This window comes from Fukomys damarensis, unplaced genomic scaffold (assembly GCF_012274545.1).
Source record: "Fukomys damarensis isolate Sample0158 unplaced genomic scaffold, DMR_v1.0_HiC HiC_scaffold_14, whole genome shotgun sequence".
NCBI lineage: Eukaryota > Metazoa > Chordata > Mammalia > Rodentia > Bathyergidae > Fukomys > Fukomys damarensis.
Genome location: NW_022900926.1, coordinates 7,160,434 through 7,182,175, shown reverse-complemented (window position 1 = coordinate 7,182,175; position 21,742 = coordinate 7,160,434). Strand labels below are relative to the sequence as shown.

The 21,742-nt window shown below is 40.4% G+C and overlaps 1 protein-coding gene across 1 annotated transcript in view; it reads right to left on the bottom strand.

Annotated features, from left to right (window-relative positions):
• Positions 1-1,134: 1,134 nt before the first annotated feature.
• The window catches only part of Trmt11 (tRNA methyltransferase 11 homolog), a 196,279-nt gene continuing 175,671 nt past the window's right edge, over positions 1,135-21,742 (bottom strand). The window contains exon 13 of the mRNA XM_033763216.1: positions 1,135-1,260. Within this exon, the coding sequence (XP_033619107.1) occupies positions 1,150-1,260 (111 nt within the window). The 3' untranslated portion in view covers positions 1,135-1,149. The remainder of the gene's footprint in view (positions 1,261-21,742) is intronic.

The following is a 21,742-nucleotide window of genomic DNA, read 5'->3' as shown; positions in this document are numbered from 1 at the left end:
AGGTACTTGAAGGATTGTAGGAACTGTGAAAGCCAGATACTAGAACAAAGACAGCTGAATAGTTTTGTTGCCTTGAGTGTGCAAATTATGCTTATCCAAGGTCAACTTGATTTAGATATCCTATGGCTTGTATCTAGATGTTTTCCCAAAGCTTCATGAGCTCACAGATGGGGCTTTGGGAGGTGGCTGGATCATGGATGTGTGATCCTGGGACTAAGGGAGTGTGGTACTTGATTAGCCAACTGATTGGTTTACCCTAATTCTAGGCGTGGACAATAGGAAAGCCCACCCTGGGTATGGGCAGCACCATCCAACAGGCTTGTGGCCTAGATGGGATAAAAGTCCAGAAGGCTGTTTGTTGCTTCCTGCCTGCCCTGCCATGTACTGTATCTCCTCTGCCCTGCCTCTCTGCCACCTTGCCTTAGAGCCAGTTAGCTATGGACTGAAACCTCTACAAATTGTGAGCTGAAATAAACTTTTCCTCCTTTAACTTGTAGGTGTTGAGAATTTTATCCCAGTGATGAGTAAGTAGCTAAGACATCCCGTATAAGTCAGCTAAATCAAATGTTTAGGGGCATATTTTTAAGGTTTTTAAAAATCCTAACCACAAGATAAACTAACTCATACTACAAAAATCGTCAGCCTTTCAGATTATTTAGCTTCACAACTGACTTATCAATTAAGCCAAGACTCTAGGAATGAAAAAAATGCTAACATATGCACACAAAACTTCCTAAACCTGTGTCCACAATAGGGCCAAGTGTGTAGAAGAGGAATACAAGATACTCCAATTTCAAAAACAGACCAAGCTAGAGCAAGGTCTCACGCATCTATAATTTTGTCTAATTCTAAACTGCTCTAATTATTCTTGACAGGAACACCTAGGTTTAGTTACTGCCCCAGTGCTAAGGATTTGAGACAGTAGGGTTGACAGACACAGGAAATGTAGACAATGACACAAAACAATGTGTGTGTGTGTGTGTGTGTGTGTGTGTGTGTGTGTCCTATTGGCTGAAGGTAATATGTTAATATTTTAATTTTATAGTTTGAAGTCAACATAGAAAAGCTGCCTCAACCTCGTACACATACAACAGGCTCCTTTTGATACACCATTCTGTAAGAAATCACTTCTGTAGGGCTAGGTTTTTCTCACCAAGAATGGATGCCATTGAGACCCACCAGGATCTTCATTCTTGTTATTTTCTGTCTCTCACTTTCTTCCACCTCAGTTAATTCTTGCTTCTTCACTCTCCCTTTCTCCTGAAAACCCAAAGGCACAATTCTAGCAGGGGAATGCAAAGTTGGTTTTACTCTTCACTCACAAGTCATCCTAAAGAGTCAGACCATTCAAGGTTGGGAGGTATCACTGAGATGTAATATAAAGTGTCTCCATATTGTTTTATTTTACAAGAAGGAAAATTTCACTTATATTAATTTACAGAGAACCAGTATCGGGCTGGGGGGGTGCACATGTGTAAAGCGCCACATAGGAAAGTGTGGTTAAGGACAGCATTGCTCTGAGGGGCCCGCGGCTGAGACAAACATCAACGTTTTCCTCATTATTTGGGTATACTGCGATAATGAAGTTTCCATATTTTGGTAAATTGAGGGGTCACTGCAGCCAAACAGATGTCAAACAGCATGGATTCAAAATTCACACCCTAAAACGTCTGGGGCTCTTTGTGTGCTTCCTGACATTGATCCAGCAGAGATTGCAGATGTGTGTGAAATGAGACTGTTCCTTTGCTTCCTATGACTTGACCCTTCGGGGTTTACACAAGGGCCGAACGCCCTGACCATCCCCCTCACCCCGTTTCACCCCATTCCACCAATGCTGCCTCCTAGGCCCACCGGAAATCGTGAGGCCCACCGGAAATGGTGTCCCTTAAGAATGAAAGGAGCCGGAAGCTGAGGGAGGGAAGCGTGGCCTGGACGACTTCTCTGAACTTAAACTCTAGCTTGTGGAACCTGAGGTTCTCCATACCTAGCAAGCTCCCAGGACCACAGAGTAGCAAGGACTTGTGATCAGGACTTTCACGGAGAAGCAGTTGTTTCTCCACCCACCCAGTCCCACGCAGGACTTTTTCCTGGCACCTGGACGCATGGACCAACTGCTGGGTCCCCACATAGACATCTGAAAGAAAAGACAAAATTCCTTTCCTGGCTCTGTGAGGCCTTAGTTTTATGAACACACAGAGTACTGCTGAGTTTGTTTGGTTTCCCTGAAAACAACCACTGACACTTGCCATTATTTAGAGTAGGATTTTAAATCCACCTCCAGCCTATCTTTTTAAAACAACAAATCATGAACCTGACTTCCCATGTGCTTCCTCTCTTCTCTGAGACTGTCACTGATCGCCTCCTGGACCTGTGTTTGTCCTAGTGTTGTGTAGAGCAGATGAAATTCAAGATTCCTCAGAAACCATGGCAGGACAACTCCTCAGACAGATGACCTTCCAAATAACTTTCTCGTTCCTTTTATGTTCAGAGAAGGAAAAAGGAGGCCAGAAAGCTATGCAAGGGTGAACAAAGGCCAGAATTGTAATTTATATCTCTGACCTGACAGAAAGGTGAAAACAAAGAGAATTTTTTTCCCACTGTACTGACCTCTCCTCAAGGATGTTTTGCTAAGGAAAATCATGTTTTTACATGCAGCATCTTTCATTTGTATTTTTAGCCATAAGCAGTCATTTCAAACTTGAACAGAACTCTTGTTAGATCTTTGAAGGTAGGAGTTAGACTTGGAGTCTGACTTACTTGTTTCTAAACCTCAGAATAATGCCTGGCATGTAGTAGATGCTCAGTAAATACCTGTCAGTAGCTGGTGAGCTATATGTGGAACAAAGGCATAATGAGACCTGATAGCATACTGTAGACACCTACATACTCCATATACACATCTCACACCCACATAAGCTTCCTGCCAGCCTTCCACATCCTGCTTGGGTTGTTTTAATTCATTTCTTTCCTGCACAAATTTATTCTCTTCTTAGTATCTCCAACTCTGCCATGTGCCTATTTTATTCCACACTTTTGCTGATCTTGAATAAATCAGAGACCAATTTTCAGCATAAGTTGAAGACAAGTTTTAATGTATGGTGCTACTATCTTTTCTGAGCATATCACTAACAGCTGTGGAAGAGCCTTCACCTACCACAGGGCTGAGTTTAGGACTGACTTCAGAGACTACTCATTTCCAATGGTGGAAGAACCACAAGAAATCCAAGTTCAACCACCTTGGAAAATTAACTACTTTACATGAGCAGTGCCCACAATTACATGAGTCTTGTCTGTTTCATGAAAACAGAACTCTATAAAGATCTTTCCAAATTATACCGCTTTCCAGAACCTGATATAAATTCTATGTTGCCCAGTTCAGAATACTTTGTCAGGAATGTTATAAAGAAGTCTTCATTAAAGACAAGGAAATGTGACTTTTCTGTGATGTGTCAAAACACATCATCGACCTTAAAAAGTAGGCTTTAGGGGTATTCCTGGCAGCCTGGTCCCCCCAACTCCATACCACCTGACCAAGGTCTGATGTCTCTTTACCCCATGGTGTGGGCCCTCCCAGATACCGACAAGCAAAACAGACTTCTCCAGGGTCCTGTTCCTTCAGGGCTCTTGCTAAGTGCAAAGTAATCCTATCTAATAGCTCAGCGTCACCTACAGCCCCCCCCCCATTGCCCATTAACAGTTACCCTAACTTTAGCAATGGGCTCTCAGAAAGGCACATTTGGGCCCCATGCAAGGAAGGCCAGAGAGAGCATTACTGCTGTTTTCACCACCTTCGGCTAACACTGGATGTGCCAGACTGGAGACCTCTCTTCCCCAAGTGACAGGCTCCTGAATGTGAGCCCCTAGAGCACCAGTGGTACCTCGGTCACAACTGCTGGGTTCCTACAGGAGCAGAGTCTGTCACCGAGATGGTTGGAGTCTGAACGCTGACTGTGGTCTCCATCATTTCTGTGCTAACAGTGTACCCAACTCAAATACTGTACTTGAAAACTAGGCGGAAACACTATCTACTCTGTCTTAAATGTTGGGACCATTATTTCATACTTCACTCTGAAGTCTGGAAATGGTGGAAAAATCCCACCAGCCAGGGGAAAGAAAACCTCATGAACTGGAATAGCGACTGAAGTTTCACGAACCCACTGCGAATTCCGAATACTCTCTGAAGAAATCGCACTTGAACCAGCACCAAGCCTATTGTTGTTCCTTAAATTTTCCACAGCATTAAGAGGGCCTGAGAATTTTCATGAGGCTCGACTATGTTCTCACTGAAGTGGTTCCGCCACAATTTAGCAGCACCCTGAGGGATAAAAAGCAGTGGGGTCCCTTACATTAATGTCACTGGGCTTTGTGGACTTAGCTCAGTGGTTCCAGCCAATTATAATCTCCTGGAAAAGAGCCAAGAATACGAATGTAGGAACTGTCAGTAATTCACAAAAGATCTCAGATCCATAAAGGTGATGTTTTGCAAAACCATTTTTGTTAAAATGAAAATAGAGCTTGATTCTAAGTTAAGATGGACTTACCTGCTATTCTCTTATGTAGCTAAGTTACAAAACACACTTCCTTCTGGTTTCAAAGACTTACAAAGATACAGTATACCCTAAAAATCAGAGTATAGAAATAGAACGTTGAGAATTATTTGATTTACAAGTTGAAAGCCTATTTCTACAGCACCTAGCCCTTGGGATGCAACCACCTTCAATAGAATCACCTGGTCTTATCTAAAAGGAAAGCTGGGGAATGTATTTTCTACTTAGAAGACCCTGAGAAAGTGAGAAAACTCAACACTTCTATTTGGCTTTGGAATAGACTTGTTTCCTTTAAAATGAGAGATAAAATTTAAGAAATAATCTGAATTTACCCCCGGCCCCCATAAAATAGATTAGCCATACCAGGATGTGCCCATGAACTTTTTAACAAAGAACTTTTCACCCTCAAAAGAATGAAGAAAACTGGGGAGAAAGAAATGTGTCAAATGATATAAAAGATACCTTGTTAGTTACCAAACACATCTTGGTTTGGACAAACTTCTTTGTCCAAAACAAAACCCTTGCATTGCAAAGATTCTAGTGCAAAGGTTTTCCGTGGAGGTAGCAGCAGAGCAAGGAAGGGGCAGAAGGGACCCAGGGAAGTGTTCAGACAAGAGGAAAAAAAAAAAGTATCCTGAAGAATGTCCTACTTCATAACTGTGACCAGAGCTGCAGCGAATTGAGGAGGAAATGTTTGCTGGGCCCTAGTGCGATTCCGAACAGCCTGTGAGGGGCGTCACAGAACCGCCAGAGCCCCTCTCCAGCGCTAAGTTAAGGCTGCCACCGCCCAACCACGAGCGGGAATTCTGCCGGGGTTAGCACACGGGGGAGGAAAGACAGATGGCCGGAGATTAGTGCTTCTCTGGTCATAGAGCTGCTTGGACGAACGCTCACAAACAGACCAAAATGACATCTTATTCTAAACATCTCTGTTCATCGGTGTGACACCTCAGAAATCCCCCACAGTGACAGAATGTTGGCTCCTCCACCAAACTTAATGATGCAGAAATAATTCTAGACATGAAGACTGAGGGGGAGAGAAGATGCTGGACGAAGCAAAAGCTGGTCAAGGACATTTTTTCTCAATTTTGATCAAATAATTTTAAAATGTCATCATTGGCTAGTACGTCTCCCTGGGTCCTGGTGTAAAACATTCCACCTTTTAAAAAGTAAATTTAGTCTTCAAAGGCCTGGTTTCTCAAGGTCTGACTTAAGAAACCACAACATAAAAGCAGCTCTGCACAGTGTAACTTGTAGTGTCATCCCCCGCTCGGGGACAGTTTTATGGCCATTCTCTCCTCGGTTCTCACACTGAGGAGCCCATAATGGCTGATTGGTTTCAATTTTTCTTAAATCAGCTTCAATTCAGCAACATGAAATAATTAAAAGTAAACTGGAGCGTAATGTTCAGTAACCAGCCAGCGCTTGAGGCTGGTCGTGCTCAGCCAGTCAACATCAGCATCGAGTTCTGCCGAAGTGAAACCTTTCTGCCTCCGCATCCACCCAGCCCCAAGTTCTGCTGGGGTACAATGTCCTGCCCGTCAGCCACCAGGGGTGACTTCCGTCTGTGACCCCAGAGGGTCTCGGCGTTAGCAGGAATCTGACTGAGGCTTGAGAAAACAAATAATATGTGCACCCTGCCCTTTGCTCCCATTATGCTGTGAAAGTACACATGGTCACTTTGGAAGAATGATCTCCTTCTTCTCCGTATTTCAGGGAGAATGATCTGGAATTCCTCTTTCCGCAGGAATTACTCCACAATCCAAAGAGGGCAGTACCGATAGCATCAGAAAGACAGGAACAAGTTCAAACGCTACGCTGGAGCGGGACCCAGCCTGCTCGGCGAGCTCAGAGACATAAAGTGCCACCCTTCAGTTCCTGAAGTTGATGCCCCGGCATTTTATGGAAGCTTCTCAGGTGATTCCACTGTGCCTGGTGAGCAAAGCCGTTTTTACTTTATTTTTTTTCACTTACTAAAACATTTCACTCACTTTGCCTTATTAAAATATTTCACTTATTAGAATGGTTTTTCACTTATCTTTAGCAAAGACAATGCTAGAAAAGCCCTTGGAGGTAATCTGTCTGGACTTCTCAAGCTTCCACAAAAACAGGGTTCACTTTGAGGTGCTGTAAAAAGTGCAGTTCTGGGCCAGGGATTTAGCTCAGTGGTGCCGCTGCCTGCCTCACAAGCACAAGGTCCCGAGTTCGATCCCGAGTTCCAAAAAAAAAGGTGCAGTTCTGCGTCTAGAAGTGGGTGGCTGGTGGGGTTGGCTGGGTTGTGCATTTCTGAGGAGCACACAGCTGGTGCTAGGGTGGCCACAATGAGAGTCACACTTCGAGTAGGAAGGAAGTTCTCCCCTACCTCGAACAGATCAAGAATCCGGGTCTCAAAGAGACTGTGACTTCTTTTAAGTGACACAGCTGGCTAGGAGGGTGCACAATATGATCCGAATCCCATATAATGGCTCCCAGCTAATGCCATAGGGGAAGAACTTTCATTTCTTTTTTGTTGTTGTTGTTCTAATTTTCTATAGAAAGATGAAGAAAAACAAGTTATAGTAGGATTTCAGCAACATACAGTGTAAAAAACTGATTTATAATGTAGAGCTATATAAAGAAACAGGGAGAAAGTGCCAGTTAACTCCAGTAAGAACTAGGTTTTGTTTTCTTTTCTTTTCTTTTTTGCAGTAGCAGGCATAAATGTATGGTAAGAGAATAAGACTAGCTGGAGAGAAGAGAGAAATAAGCAAACCCTGTATAACAGCACACGCGTGAGGTACCAAGAGGGAGAAGCAGAATAACAATAGATAGAAAATAAAAGACCCCAGGCTGACAAAAGGAAAATTAGGATAAAAGTAGAGAGCTGGAAAATTAAACACAGATTCCAGAATAAAAGGAAAATGCAGCAGCACGCAAGAAAAAGAAAGGAAAAGCTAATTAGATGGAAGGGTTCCTGGAAAAAGACCATGTAAAGTGGATCACAAGAGGACAGAAATCATGAGAAGGTCACGCATCAAAGAGAGAGACCCATGAACATGTACAGAAAAATATTTGTCTTCTTTAGCACAAAAATTCAGAAAAGTGGTTATGTTTCATTTATAGTGGTTTTTATTCTTTTCTCTGTGTGTTTTTCACATGAAAAGCCTTATTCTCCCTGACCACTGGAACATGAAGCATTGGCAGTCCTGGGGGCAGAAATCACTCTTCTGAGCCTACCGTCGCCTTGAGCCAGAAGGCGAGGGAACAGGGCTCAGCTTTGTCCAGGCGCATTCTGTGCCTTCTGCCCTTCATGAAGTGTTACAAGATCCAGAAACTCTTGCCGGACAGGTGGCCGTGTTTCACCACAGCATGACGTCCAGACTCTTTCAGAGCCACAGTTCCAGCCCAGCCAACTGCTCCTGGCAGTCAGCACCAAGAGTGTCCGCCTGTAGGGGAGACACCTTCCCTTGGACTGTGTTGCTGCCTACCCAGGTCCACCACTCTGCCATCCTTCAGACATGGCAAACCCTGAGCACAAATGTACTGAACTTAGGATTCTAGGAAAATCTACTTAGTTACATATGTTCACAGAACACTTCCATTCCCTGACCATGGCTCATTTCCAACTCAGAAACCACTTAGGATCTCAAGGAGGAAAGGGCACATTGTTGAAGTTTTCTTTAGATCAGATATTGAACACTCAAATGCCTAGAAGGACAGGTGGGTCATAGAAATGGGTATGAGCTCGGGGGCCAGTGTAAGTGGCTTCACCTGCTCAGCTCATGTGCAGAATGGCAGGCTGAGTGATGCCACCTGCTCCAGTTTTATAAGAGATGAAGGAAATGCAGATTTTTGTGAACCACCCATTTTTCAATTCCTAAATGTTGACAGCTAATTCTTTTATTTTGGGAATAATTTTCCAATTCGGTTTTAGATCTTGCAATTTCTTTCAAGAACGTGAAAATTGTCCTTAGAGGATCAAAAGGTAAAGGGGAAGACCTAAAGGTATGGGATGAATGGATTCATCATAAGTAGTCCAATTCAATAAATAAAGAAAGAAGAGTGATTCGTAATTTTATGAAACATCTCTTCATCCTAGGAAAGCAGTAAGATGGCAATACCTATGTAATAAAGTAAGATGGCAATACAATCAGGAGGACACAACTGGCAAGAAATGTCCTCACCTAAAATGGATACATATGGAAGATATACTCCTAAGTGAAATAAATAAGTCACACATGTGTAAATACCGAATAGTTTCCCTGGTGTAAATAATCTGCAACAATGCATAAGATTCTAATAAGATTACTGACATTTAGAAATGGGAAGAAAGGAGATAAAGGTGTAGGGAAGGTGGGATGGGTAGGGGAAGAGTAAAAAGGGAAAAGAAAAAAATGTGAGAGAATGAAAAGATGAAAATAAAGTGTTTGTAGATGGGGAGGGGGAGAGGGGGTGAAGGGAGGACATAGGTAAGGGGAAAAAATGAGAATCAAGACTAGTCATGTAGAGGTACAAGATCCCAACAATGAATGTAACTGCACTGTATCCCTAAAATGTACCAATAAACTCAATTAAAGCTGGAAAAAAAAAAAAGAAAGAAATATCCTCACCTGTAGCACTGGTTCTTATAGTTCTAACCTTGGGAGCATTTTCATTCTATTCACTAATTATATGTTTTCCATTTACATAAATTTTCTTGGATTTGCGCTTAAAACATCTTGCGTTGTCCTTTTCGTCTGAGGCTCAAGGCCCAGGAGAAGCCATACTCATCCTAGCACTTGTTCTGACCACGCAGCTTGCCTGGGAGGGCTAAAGTTTCCAGTGTAAAGGAAACACATCCATAGCGTCATTGTTCGCCTTCAATATTCAACAGTAGAGAGAGATCGAGACTCTCCAGAAACCCCACTCTAGCTGGTTACATCAGTCTTCCAATGCACATCTGACACCACCCAGTTCGTATTCTATGATAAATGAGAGGCCCTGACCCAAGTGCAAAAACACAAACAAAAATCATCCAAAACCTCCTTCCTTTCTTTCCAGCATCATAGACTTCTGAATAATGTGTTCAGATTCACCCATGCTACAGGTCTTTCAGACTGGGCTAGAAACCAAAGTCACAGGCAATGACTCAGCTAAAGATCAGAAGTCAGCAAAGCTACCCGGAAAAACATATCTGAGGTAAGAGAAAGAGGACTGCTCTACTAAGTGCATGAAGACCATGAAACACTCTTCTGTGTTATATTATTTGTGTACATTTAAGAAACATTCAAGATTAACCACACACACACCAGCACTGGTTTCTCATGAGTTGCTGATTCTTTTATTTTTTATTTAGCCTGGCCATAGATAACAAATTAATGTTTCCAGAGCTAAAATAATGGGTTCACCAGATAGTGGCTATCTGAGTGTATTATAGATTGAGTTTCTGTCCTGTAACTCATCTTACCATTTACCTTTATTTAAAAATTTCAGGCGAAGGAAATTCCTGATAGCTTTCCATCAACCAGTCACTACTCTTAAGCTTCACTGAAGGGAAAGCACATGGTTGGGGATGGAAGTGAAATTCTAATTATCGTTTTCTTTAACACTTGTTAAAGCTCTCAGGAGAATGCTATGAAAAGTGTCTGTTGGGTTCACTTGAGCCTTTACCACATCTGGTCTTGTCTGTGAGGGGGGCAACAATGAGGCTTAGAAGATAAGGAAGCAGAGCTTGTCAAGAGTGCATTTGACTCACAAGGCTCCTGGAAAGGGCTGATATTAAGAAGGAGACTAGAAACACTTTGAAGCAATCCCCAAGGAGCTACACTTCTCTTCTCGTGGTTTCAGAAGTTTCAGTCCATGGTGAGCCAACTCTTAGGTAGAAACATTACAGGGAAGGGCATGGCAAAAGTAGCCAGGTAGCCAGGAAACAAGGCAAAACGGAAAGCGCTGGAGAAAGGGAGGCCAGGAATAAGATCTACTCTCCCAGATTATATCTCCAATGATGTACTTCCTCCAACCAGGCCCAGCCTCCTAGTGACACACCTATGAACTCATTGACTGGTGAATACCTCTGAATACTTGAGCCTTTTGGGAGACATTTTTTTGAGACAGGGTCTGACCTTATATTCAAGACCAGTCTTGAACTAACTATGTAGGCCACCCTGGCCTCAAATCAAACTCAAATCCTCCTGACCCAGGCTTCCAAGTGCTGAGGTTATAGGCATGCATCACCACATCTAATCCTTGGGGAGACATTTTTTATCCAAACCATAATAAGGATTAAAAAGACCTATCTCAAAAGTAGATGTACAAATAGCCAGTAGATATAGATAGATAAACAGATTAATGATAGCGATACAGATGTAAGTATATATGGGATAATGTTCAACATCATTAGTCACTAAGTATATGCAAATCAAAACCACAATAAGTTATAAGGTATCATCTAATTCCAGTATGAAAAGATATTATCAACAAGATTAAAGTTAGCAACTGCTACTGAAGATGTCAATAAAAGAAAACCCTGAATACTGTTGGTGAAAATATAAATTAATATAGCCATTATAGAAAATAGTATGGAGGTTCCTCAAAAAATTAAACATAGAATCATCATGTGATCCCACAGTCCTACCATTGAGTATAAATCCAAAGGACAGGAAATCATATATGGAAGAGACATTTATGTACATTCATGTCCACTGCAGCACTATTCACAATGGCCAAGAAATGTAAACAAACTAAGTGCCCATCATCTGATGAATGGACTAAGAAAATGTGGTTCATATACACAATGGACTGCTACTCAGTCACAAAAATAAATGACATCCTGTCATTTGTGGCAACATCAAAGGTCAATGTGTTAAGTGAAATAAGCCAGGTGCAGAAAGTCAAGTACCACAAGATTTTGCTCTTAGGTGGAAGCTAAAGGAGTTGAGCTCCACAGATTGTGGGGAGAGATTGATGGCACCAGAGGCTGGGGAGAGTTGGAAGGAAAGGAGAGGGAAAAGGCTGAGAGCAATAGGAACTAATCTACAGTCAGAAGCAAGTTCTGGTGTCCTAGAGCACTGTTGTGTAATTACAGGTAACAGCAATGAACCGTCTACTTAAAAAGCTTGAAGAAAGTATATTGAAAGATTTCAACATATAGAAATTACAAATAGAAATTATGAACACTAAATAATCCAATATCAGTCAATTAAATTGAAGATGTAGTTAAAAGTCTACCAACAAAGAAAAGCCTAGGTTCTGATGGATTTATTGCTGAATTCTACAAGAAATTTAGAGGAGATCTAATAGCATGAGTCCCCAAAACATTTAATGATATTGAAAAGGAAGCCATACTCCCAAACTTATTCTTGGAGGCAAGTATTACCCTAATACCAAAACCAGAGAAGGACTCAACCAAAAGAGAACTACAGGCCGTTCTCCCTAATGAACACAGATGTAAAAATACTCAATAAAATACTGGCAAACAGAATGCAGCAAATCATGAAGAAGATTATACACCATGACCAAGTAGGACTTAGCCCAGGGATGATTCAACATACACAAATCAATAAATATAATATACCATATTAACAGAACCAAGGATAAAAACCACACAATCACATTAATAGATGCAGAAAAAGCATTTGACAAAGTCTAACAACAATTCATGATTAAAATAAACCTACAGAAAACTGAAATAGATGGTCTCTATGTCAATCTGACAAAAGCCTCCTATGACAAACCAACAACCAACATCTACTAAATGGTCAAAAAATTGAAAGCTTTCACTCTAAATCAGGAACAAAATAAGGATGCCCACCATCACCACTCCTGTTCAACATAGTTCTGGAAACATTAGCCACAGCAATTAGACAAGAGAAAGAAAAGGAATAAAGATAGAAAAGGAGAAAGTTTAAATTATCATTATTTGAGGATGACATGACACCCTACATACAAAACCCAAAAAAGTCCACCAAAAGACTTCCAAATTTAATAACCAAATTCATTATCATATCTGGATACAAAGTCACCACTCAAAATTCAATAGCCTTCCTGTGCACAAATAACAAACTCACTGAGAGAGAAATTAGGGAAACACATTTAATAATAACATCCAAAAAAAAATGAAATACACAGGAGTCCATCTAACAAAGGAAGTAAAAGACAGATGGATGAGACAGAAAAGTGTAAAAAAATAAATTTTCCCACCATGGATGAGGTATAGTACTCCACTGACAAGGTCACGGTTCAGGGGGTTATGTAGTATGTCAAATTTCCCCCCAAAATGTATAAGAGCTTTCCAAAATATGCGGAAGTCCGAAGTCCTTGGTATCTGTGAATGTGACCTGATAAAGAAATAGTGCCTTTGCAGATATAATTCAGATGAGGTCATATTACAGTAAGATAGCCCCTTAATTCAATATGACTGGTGTCCTCAGACTGAAGAGAGACAGAGGTACACAGGGAGAAGGCTAGGTGACAACAGAGGCAGAGATGGGCTGGTAAAGACTTCACCCAGAGGTAGGAAGAGGCAGGGGAGGATTTTCCTCTACAGAGAGTGGAGGGAACATAGATCTGGAGTGTGCTGTGCCACCACTGTGTAAATGTTTGTCACGGCAGCTCTAAAATACAAATGCGTGGACCCAAGACCATAGAGGGTATGAGTTCCTAAAGTGTCAATAAAACTGGGTGTTCCTGGCTGACAAGCAGCTTCCTTTACGCAGGGATTCAGTAGCTAAGCCCTTTCCATTTGTGTCTCTGCCATTCCCTGGAGCAGGTATCAGCAAACAGTAAAGAAAGCTTCATGGACTCACAGCCTTTTCACTTATGCGTGGTTATGGCTGCCTTTGCACAGTAACTGCTGAACGGAGTATCTGTGAGAGAGACTGTGTGACCTAAATTACTTCCTAAAACCTAAAATGCTTCTATTCTTGTTCTTTACAAGGAAAGTTTACCTAGCAGCAGCATCGTTGTATGCTCCTGACCAGCACAGAAGAGGAAGAGTTTGGAGGAACAAATCAGCCCTCTCCGAAACAACACATGTGACTCCCAAATATCTGGCACTGTGAGAAACATGGCTGAATTAAACTGCAAAGAGGCTGAGAAACATAATCTACCTATCAGTGTCCCAGCGTAGAACAATTAGCTGACCATGACTTTGGACATCAATGGGAGAGGTCAGCCACATCGGTGCAGCAGCAGCCCTAAGGGGCCACCTCGGTGGGGACTCGTAGAGACCAGAAGTTTAAAGAAGACAGCACGAAGGGAGTCAGAGTCAGAGTGGGCAACAAGGCAAAAGAAGGATGCCACAGCATGGCTGAGAGCACTCTTTGTCAAAGCACCCACGCAACTCATCTGGGGACTTCCAGAAGTGGCTGCTGACATGAAGAGACATTCACTAGAAGAAGTTCCACCCAGGCAGATGAAAGACACAGCCAGAGAGCCCTCTTTCCCCTGTTCTCAAGGCTCTACACCTACTCTAAGCTTAATATGACTTTCGCATCTCAGTATTTCTCAAAAATAACAGTAAGCAAGCACATTATGAAATCTTTTCAAAACCAAAGTACCATTTAAGAAAGCTTGTTTCCCCATTTATCTGACATTTTCTGAATTTTGTGTATATTTTCAGGATGCTAACATCAACAGTTCCAAACATCATTTTTTTTTAAAAAGTCAGACATTAGGTGCCTTTATAATCTCCAGTCTTGTCAGAGACTTAACGTGTCATGCAGTCTCTGGATCAGACTGCCAATTTGCAGTAAAAGGAACATACACGAATGTGCAATCAGTACACTCCAGACTGCAGGAACCTTTATAGATCAGTTTAGTCTTTAACAAAAAATCCATAAGGAAAATGAGATGGAGAGGAACAATCTTTTCAAAGAGACTTACCAAATTTTAAATGATCAGAGTTATGGTTTGGATATCAAATATCCCCTAGAAGTCTCATGTTTTCAGAGGTGGAACTTCTGAAGTGTGATCGGATCACGTATGGCCTCAGTGTGCATCCACTTACCTATAAATCTCTCTAGTTTCTCATTCTTTATGACTGAGTAGTATTCTATTTTATTTTAAAAAAAACACACACATCTTCTTTATCCAGTCTCCAGTTGATGGTCAATTGGGCTGTTTCCAAGTTTTAGCTATTACAAACAGTGCTGCTATGAACATGGGTAAGCATATATCGCTGTGGTATGATTCTTTTAATTCTTTTGGGAAGATATCCAGAAGAGGGATGGCTAGGTCAAATGGGACCTCCAATCCTAGCTTTTGGAGGTATCTCCAAATTGATTTCCACAGTGGCTGCACCAGTCTGCACTCCACAAAGAATGAAGAAGAGTTCCTATCTCCTGAGAACCCTGCCAGCATTTGTTATTGGTTGCTTTCTGGATAGCAGCCATTCTTACTGTGGTGAGATGGAATCTCAGTGTTGTTTTCATTTGCATCTCTTGAATGACCAGTGATGTTGAACATTTTTTCATATGATTATTTGCTGCTTTTACTTCTTTGTCAGAGAAATGTCTGTTCATTTCAGATGCCAACTTTTGAATTGGATCTTTATATTTGGGAGGTCTAATTTTTTTTTTTTTTTTTTTTAGTTCTTCATGTATTCTAGATGGTAGACCTTTGTCTGAGGAACAGCTGATAAAAATTTTTTCCCACATTATGAGTTGTTGCTTAGCTCTGCTTTTTCATCAGACCCATCTAAAATTCTCCACAGTAAATTAGTGAGTCAGAGAGACGCTGATGGAGTGAATATATTTTATATTTTAAAAATAAATAGTTTCAACTGTGGTAAACTTCAAATCCCAATTTGCCTGTAGTTCTTATCTTCCCTACACACTGTGAATTCAGTGGGGTCCACTGCTTCAGAAAAAGGCTAGCTCACACCATGACCAGCAGTTTCCAGTCTGCTTACAGTTTCACAGCACTTACACCCACAGGGAGTCTGACCATCGCCTGGATGCAAAGGTTTTTTTATTTAGCAGGAGCTAGGCTTTTTTGAGGAGAAAAAGGATTTTATTTAAACTTCCCAAAGGTGAATATGTTCATATAAGAAAGCAAGCCTGAAGGACTCAGATCAATAATTAAATGTCAGGGAGATGCAATCCAGAATCCATTCCTGGAAGGTGGGAAGTGAAAGTGAAAAGCCATTTCTGTGCTGTAGGATAGAAGAAGAAGGGAAGAAATGGGTGAGGCATCAGCTATGTTTCTCCTCCTTGCCCAGGGGTCAGTGCTCAAAGACAGTGAGCCAATAGGAGACTTCAAATTTGGTGACGTCCAAGAGCTGCTGACCCTCTGCTTCCTGGGCCTGGGCCTGCCCCTACTGTTCTGAGATGCTCAGCGTTCAGAACAGCGCAGCATCCACAAAGGCAGCACAAGTGGGGAGGGAGATGCAGTCTCCGGGGCTGAGCACCACGCTGGTGTGGCAGGGAAGAACCAACACTCTAGGACTCATACACTCCAGTGGGGTGTGGAAGAGAGAAACCAGAAGTCCTCTTGGAATTCAGTAGGTTGCAGAGCCTGGACTCAAAACAGACCTCCCACACTAGACAGGAATTCCCAAATCAAAGGTGTACAGACACTGGCTCCAGTAATTAGCAGGAGGCTCAGAAGTCCAGCCATGTGCTAGGTAGGACCAGGCAGCCCAGGCACTGCTTGGTCAAGCCCAGCAGGAACTGGAGGATGAGGACCACACCCCTGTGGGCTGCCGGGATTGCACATGAGCTTCCTCTTTATCTGCAGACACCATGAGGAAAATGGAAAACAAATCCATTCAGATGTTTAAAAGCAACCAAATTTTGAAATGAACACTTACAGGGATGTTTAAATATGGCTGAAAAATCGACAAGATCCAACTGAGGCTACAGACTAGAAGAAACCACCTAATCTCTAGGAAGAGAGGAATCTACAGAGGAAAACTGAGACCGGTTCTAGAAAATAGCACATTTCTTCCCTTCTCAGTTGTAGTGGAGAGTAAATTCCCAACTGCTACAACATATGAAATTTTTCCATACGTGGATTAAAAAATATGCACTGTCAAGAAATATCTACTGTAGGGCCGGGGATTTAGCTCAGTGGTTTTGCCGCCTGCCTCATAAGTGCAAGGACCCAAGTTCAATCCCAGGTACAAAAAAAAAAAAAAAAAAAAAAAAAAACAAACTACTCTTTAAATATGCACATGCATAATATCTTTGCAACTGATTCCAAAATTAGGAACCTTTTAAAAGCTGGCAGACAGCTGGAAAGTCCTCAGCCACCCGGAGGTGAAGAGCAGCATACACCCCTCCTGCGCCCATGGTGCCAATATGCAATGGTGAGCAGGCTGGCATCTGGTGGGCATCTACAACACACGAACGAGGTGGCCATGGGATCCAGTGTCAGAGCACCCAGAATGCGTCCCTGACAGTAGCCCGGCCTGGGTATCCACTGAAACAGAAATTCCGGTCGTACTTGGCTCTTCTCAGCCACACCCACACACATGGTTAGCAGTGTCCCCGCACGTCATTCAAAATACAATGTGCAAAGCATACAATGTTAAATTAGACATTAATAAGAGTGAGGCGCTGAGTGGATACAGAATGACAACTGGAGTGGCCTTTTCCCACTTTATTATCTATGATGTGGTTGTGTGCAGATTTGGTTTAACAAGTTTATAAACAAATCAATCCACACTTGGCCACTAAGATTAATCCAGCTAAAGAAGGAAAGCACAACCACTGAATATGTGCCCCAGTGTTTTTAAAGAAAGCTTAAAGGGACAGCATCTTTGTAGTCATATTTTATATTATTAGTTATGTTAGAATATGCACATTTTAATCTCATGTCAAGTGGAAGTATGTTAGAAAAATGTGGCTTTGTTCTTATGAGAGATCTGGAACTGAATGAAATGCTTCACGCAAAACCTGGATCAGACAACATCCTTTCAGTTTACTTCAACCGCAAGAGTTTTGCTAATAATCCCATGAATTAATCAGCTATGTTTGGAGCAAAATCACTTTAGGTAAATACTTAGGTGTTCTACGTTTTATATGTAAATTTATTTTAAATAAAAAACAATTAGCACTTTAAAATAAAATCAATTGTACTAAAAGGATCTGTACAAATAATATCAAAGATGTTACAGCCTTCTTAAAGAGAAAATGTTGGTAACTTTTGATCTGTTAATCCTAAAATATAATACTGAACAGAGAAAATAGATTCTTAAGGCTTCCAACGACTATTTTTGCAGATCTTTAAAAGTTACTGCTGGCCCTTCAAATTCTTTTTTTTCTCTCTCTCTCTCTCTCTCTTTTTTTCTTTTCCTCATTCCACCCTAAAATTTCTTTCTTTTTTCTGTCCTCTCTCTCCAACTCTCTTACTCCACCATATTGTCCCTCATCTCCCTTTTTATTCTGACTCCTGCCCTAACTTAGACTTCTTCTTTTATTATTTTTTGTTTTTAGCAGGGGTTTCTCTTTATGTTCTTTTCTCCAGTCATTTTACCTCACTCATGGCTCTGTACCTTCAAGGGAAGGCAAGCGCCTGTTATTGTTAAGGGGATATATTCTTGTCCTTATTCCTGCACTTTCTCTATCCCCCCTGAAGCTAATAGCTTTGTAAAGATAGTAAGGTAATTCTACAACCTCTGTATTCACTTCAAACCTGCTCTAAATCTTTCACTTATCTAATCCTCTCGTTCTAAGCCTAACCCCCCATCCTAAATGGCAAAGATGCTATATTGAAAAGCATATTCACTGCAAACATACTATGAAAAGAGTTGTTCTCTTATGAAAATGAGGATGTCTATCAGTCATTAGAAACTCAAAAGCTAAAACACAACTATATTAGGAAGATTTAAGTAATACCCAGAAATTAAAGAAGGACAGCCCAACAATAAAAATAAAAATGAGAAAAAACTCTAGCAAGACACAAAAACAGATATCCAGTTCACCAATAACAAATAGTAGGACAAATGAGGATGAAAAGTCTGATAGTGAACCAACAGGACTCCCTGGACCCATAGCACAGGAGGTAACAAAATTGATCAATCAGGCTCTAGAAAAATTCAAATCAGAAATAATTTCCCAGCTAGCCAGAGAGATGATGAGCAAAATAGAAGTCATGATTCGAGACTCTAGAGCAGAAACTGAGAAAAAAATAGATGAGCTCAAGACTGTGATAGAAGCCATGAAGACTCAGCATAAGAAAGACATGGAAACAATGAATGCCCAACAGAGGAAAGAAATGGAATCCATAAAACAGATTCAAACAGATATCCAGGAGATTAAAAACTCTATTGAAAGTGTACGAAACAGAATAAAAGATTGCGAAGATAGAATTTCAGATATAGAAGATAGGATAGCAGTCAGTGACCGTGAAAAAAGAGGTCTATTAAAAACAGTAAGGGATCATGAGAAATCAATCCAACAACTCCTAGACGATACAAAGAAAAATAACATAAGACTGATAGGAATTCATGAAAAAACAGGAGAAAACACAAATGATATAAAAAAGCTCTTCACAGAATTAATGACAGAAAACTTCCCAAACAGAAGGGAAGAATTAGACATACAGATAAGTGAGGCATATAGAACCCCAACTAGCCACGATCAAAAAAAATCTACACCTAGACATATAATAATCAAGATTCCAGAAATCCAACAGAAAAACAAAATACTACAAGCAGTAAGAGAAAAGAAACAAATCACATGCAAAGGGAAGCCCATTAGAATCACAGCAGACTTTTCAACACAAACCCTTAGGTCAAGGAGAGCCTGGAGTGAGGTATTCCAAGTCCTAAAAGAAAAGAATCTCCAACCTAGACTTTTGTATCCTGCAAAACTCTCTTTCAAAATAGATGGGGAAATAAAATACTTCCACGACAAAGAGCACCTGAGAAATTTCATGAACACCAAACCAGCACTGCAAGGAATTCTAAACAATATCCTAGAAAAGGACAACGAAATTCACAATAACATGAGGCCCAACAGACCAAATCAAATAGGCAAGGCAAGAAACTAAAAGGAGATGGGAGAAAAAGTAAAAAGAGTCAACAAATGGACAAAAACATGACAAGAATAAGTCAAAATATATCAGTTGTAACCATCAATGTTAATGGCCTCAATTCACCAATCAAGAGAAACAGATTGGCAGAATGGATTAAGAAGCAAAATCCAACAATATGTTGTATACAAGAAACACACCTAGTGCAAAAGGAAGTCCATAGACTGAAAGTGAAAGGATGGAAAACAATTCTCCATGCGTCAGGAGTCCAGAAAAAAGCAGGGGTAGCAATCTTATTCTCAGATAAAGTAAATTTCAAACCAAAACTCATTAAGAGAGACAAAGAAGGACACTACATCCTTGTAAAGGGAACAATTCAAGAGGAAGAGCTGACAATCATAAACATATATGCACCAAATATAAATGCCCCCAACTATATAAAACAAATATTAAGTAACATGAAAAACCAAATAAGCACTAATACAATTGTAGTGGGGGATTTAAATACCCCACTATCACAAATTGACAGATCTACTAGGCAGAAAATCAACAATGAAATAATAGAACTGAACCAAGCTTTGGAACACATGGACTTAATAGATGTTTATAGAGTATTCCACCCCCAAAAACCAGAATATACATTCTTTTCGGCTGCACATGGATCATTCTCCAAAATAGACCACATACTGGCTCACAAAACAGGTCTAAATAAATGCAAAAAAATTGAAGTCATCCCCTGTTTATTATCAGATCATAGTGCAATCAAACTAGACATCAATAGCACAAGAAACTATAGAAACTTCACAAGCACATGGAAACTGAACAACACTCTCCTAAACAATCAATGGATTACAGAGGAAATTAAAGAAGAAATTAGACAGTTTTTACAAATAAATGAGAATGCCAATACAACATACAGGAATCTTTGGGACACAATGAAAGCAGTTCTACGTGGAAAATTCATAACATTGAATGCCCACACTAGGAAAACAGAGCGGGCTCAAATAAACAACTTAACGATGAAACTTAGACTCCTAGAAAAACAAGAGCAAGAAAAACCCAAAGCTCGAACAAGAGAGGAAATTATAAAGATCCGAGCAGAAATCAATGCAATTGAAATTAAGAAAACGATACAAAAAATAAATGAAACAAAGAGCTGGTTTTTTGAAAGAATAAATAAAATTGACAAACCCTTAGCTAATCTTATCAAAAAAAGGAAAGAAAAGGCTCAGATCCATGCAATTAGGAATGAAAAAGGCGAAGTCACAACAGATCCGAAAGAAATCCAGAGGATCATGAACACCTACTTTGAGAACCTGTACTCTAATAAAATGGAAAACACAGAAGAAATGGACAGATTTCTAGATACTTATGAATTACCAAAGTTGAACGAAGAAGATAAAAACATTTTAAACACCCCAATCACAATCAGTGAAATTGAAAATGTAATTAAAAACTTACCAACAAAGAAAAGCCCAGGCCCTGATGGATTCACTGCTGAATTTTACAAGACATTTAGAGAAGAACTACTACCATTACTCTTCAAACTTTTCAATGAAATTGAAAGAGAAGCTATACTTCCAAATTCATTCCTGGAAGCAAGTATCACTCTGATTCCCAAACCAGGGAAAGATAAAACTAAAAAGGAGAACTACAGACAAATCTCCTTAATGAATATAGATGCAAAAATCCTTAATAAGATACTAGCAAACAGAATATAGAGGATTATTAAGAAGATCATCCATCCTGACCAAGTCGGATTTATTCCAGAGATGCAAGGGTGGTTCAACATACGAAAGTCAATAAATGTAATACATTATATTAACAAAGTCAAGGACAAAAACCATATGATCCTCTCAATAGATGCAGAAAAAGCATTTGATAAAATTCAACACCCATTCATGATAAAAACCCTGCAAAAAATTGGAATAGATGGTCTATACCTCAATTTAATAAAGGCTATCTATGAAAAGCCATCAGCCAACATCATATTGAATGGCCAAAAACTGAAAACCTTCATGTTAAAATCAGGAACAAGACAAGGATGCCCACTATCACCACTTCTCTTCAATATAGTTCTGGAAACATTAGCCACAGCAATTAGACAAGAGAAAGAAATTAAAGCAATAAAGACAGGAAAGGAAGAAGTTAAACTACCATTATTTGCTGATGATATGATACTCTACATTGAAGATTCAAAAAACTGCACCAAAAAACTTCTAGACTTAATTGACAGATTCAGTAGAGTATCTGGATACAAG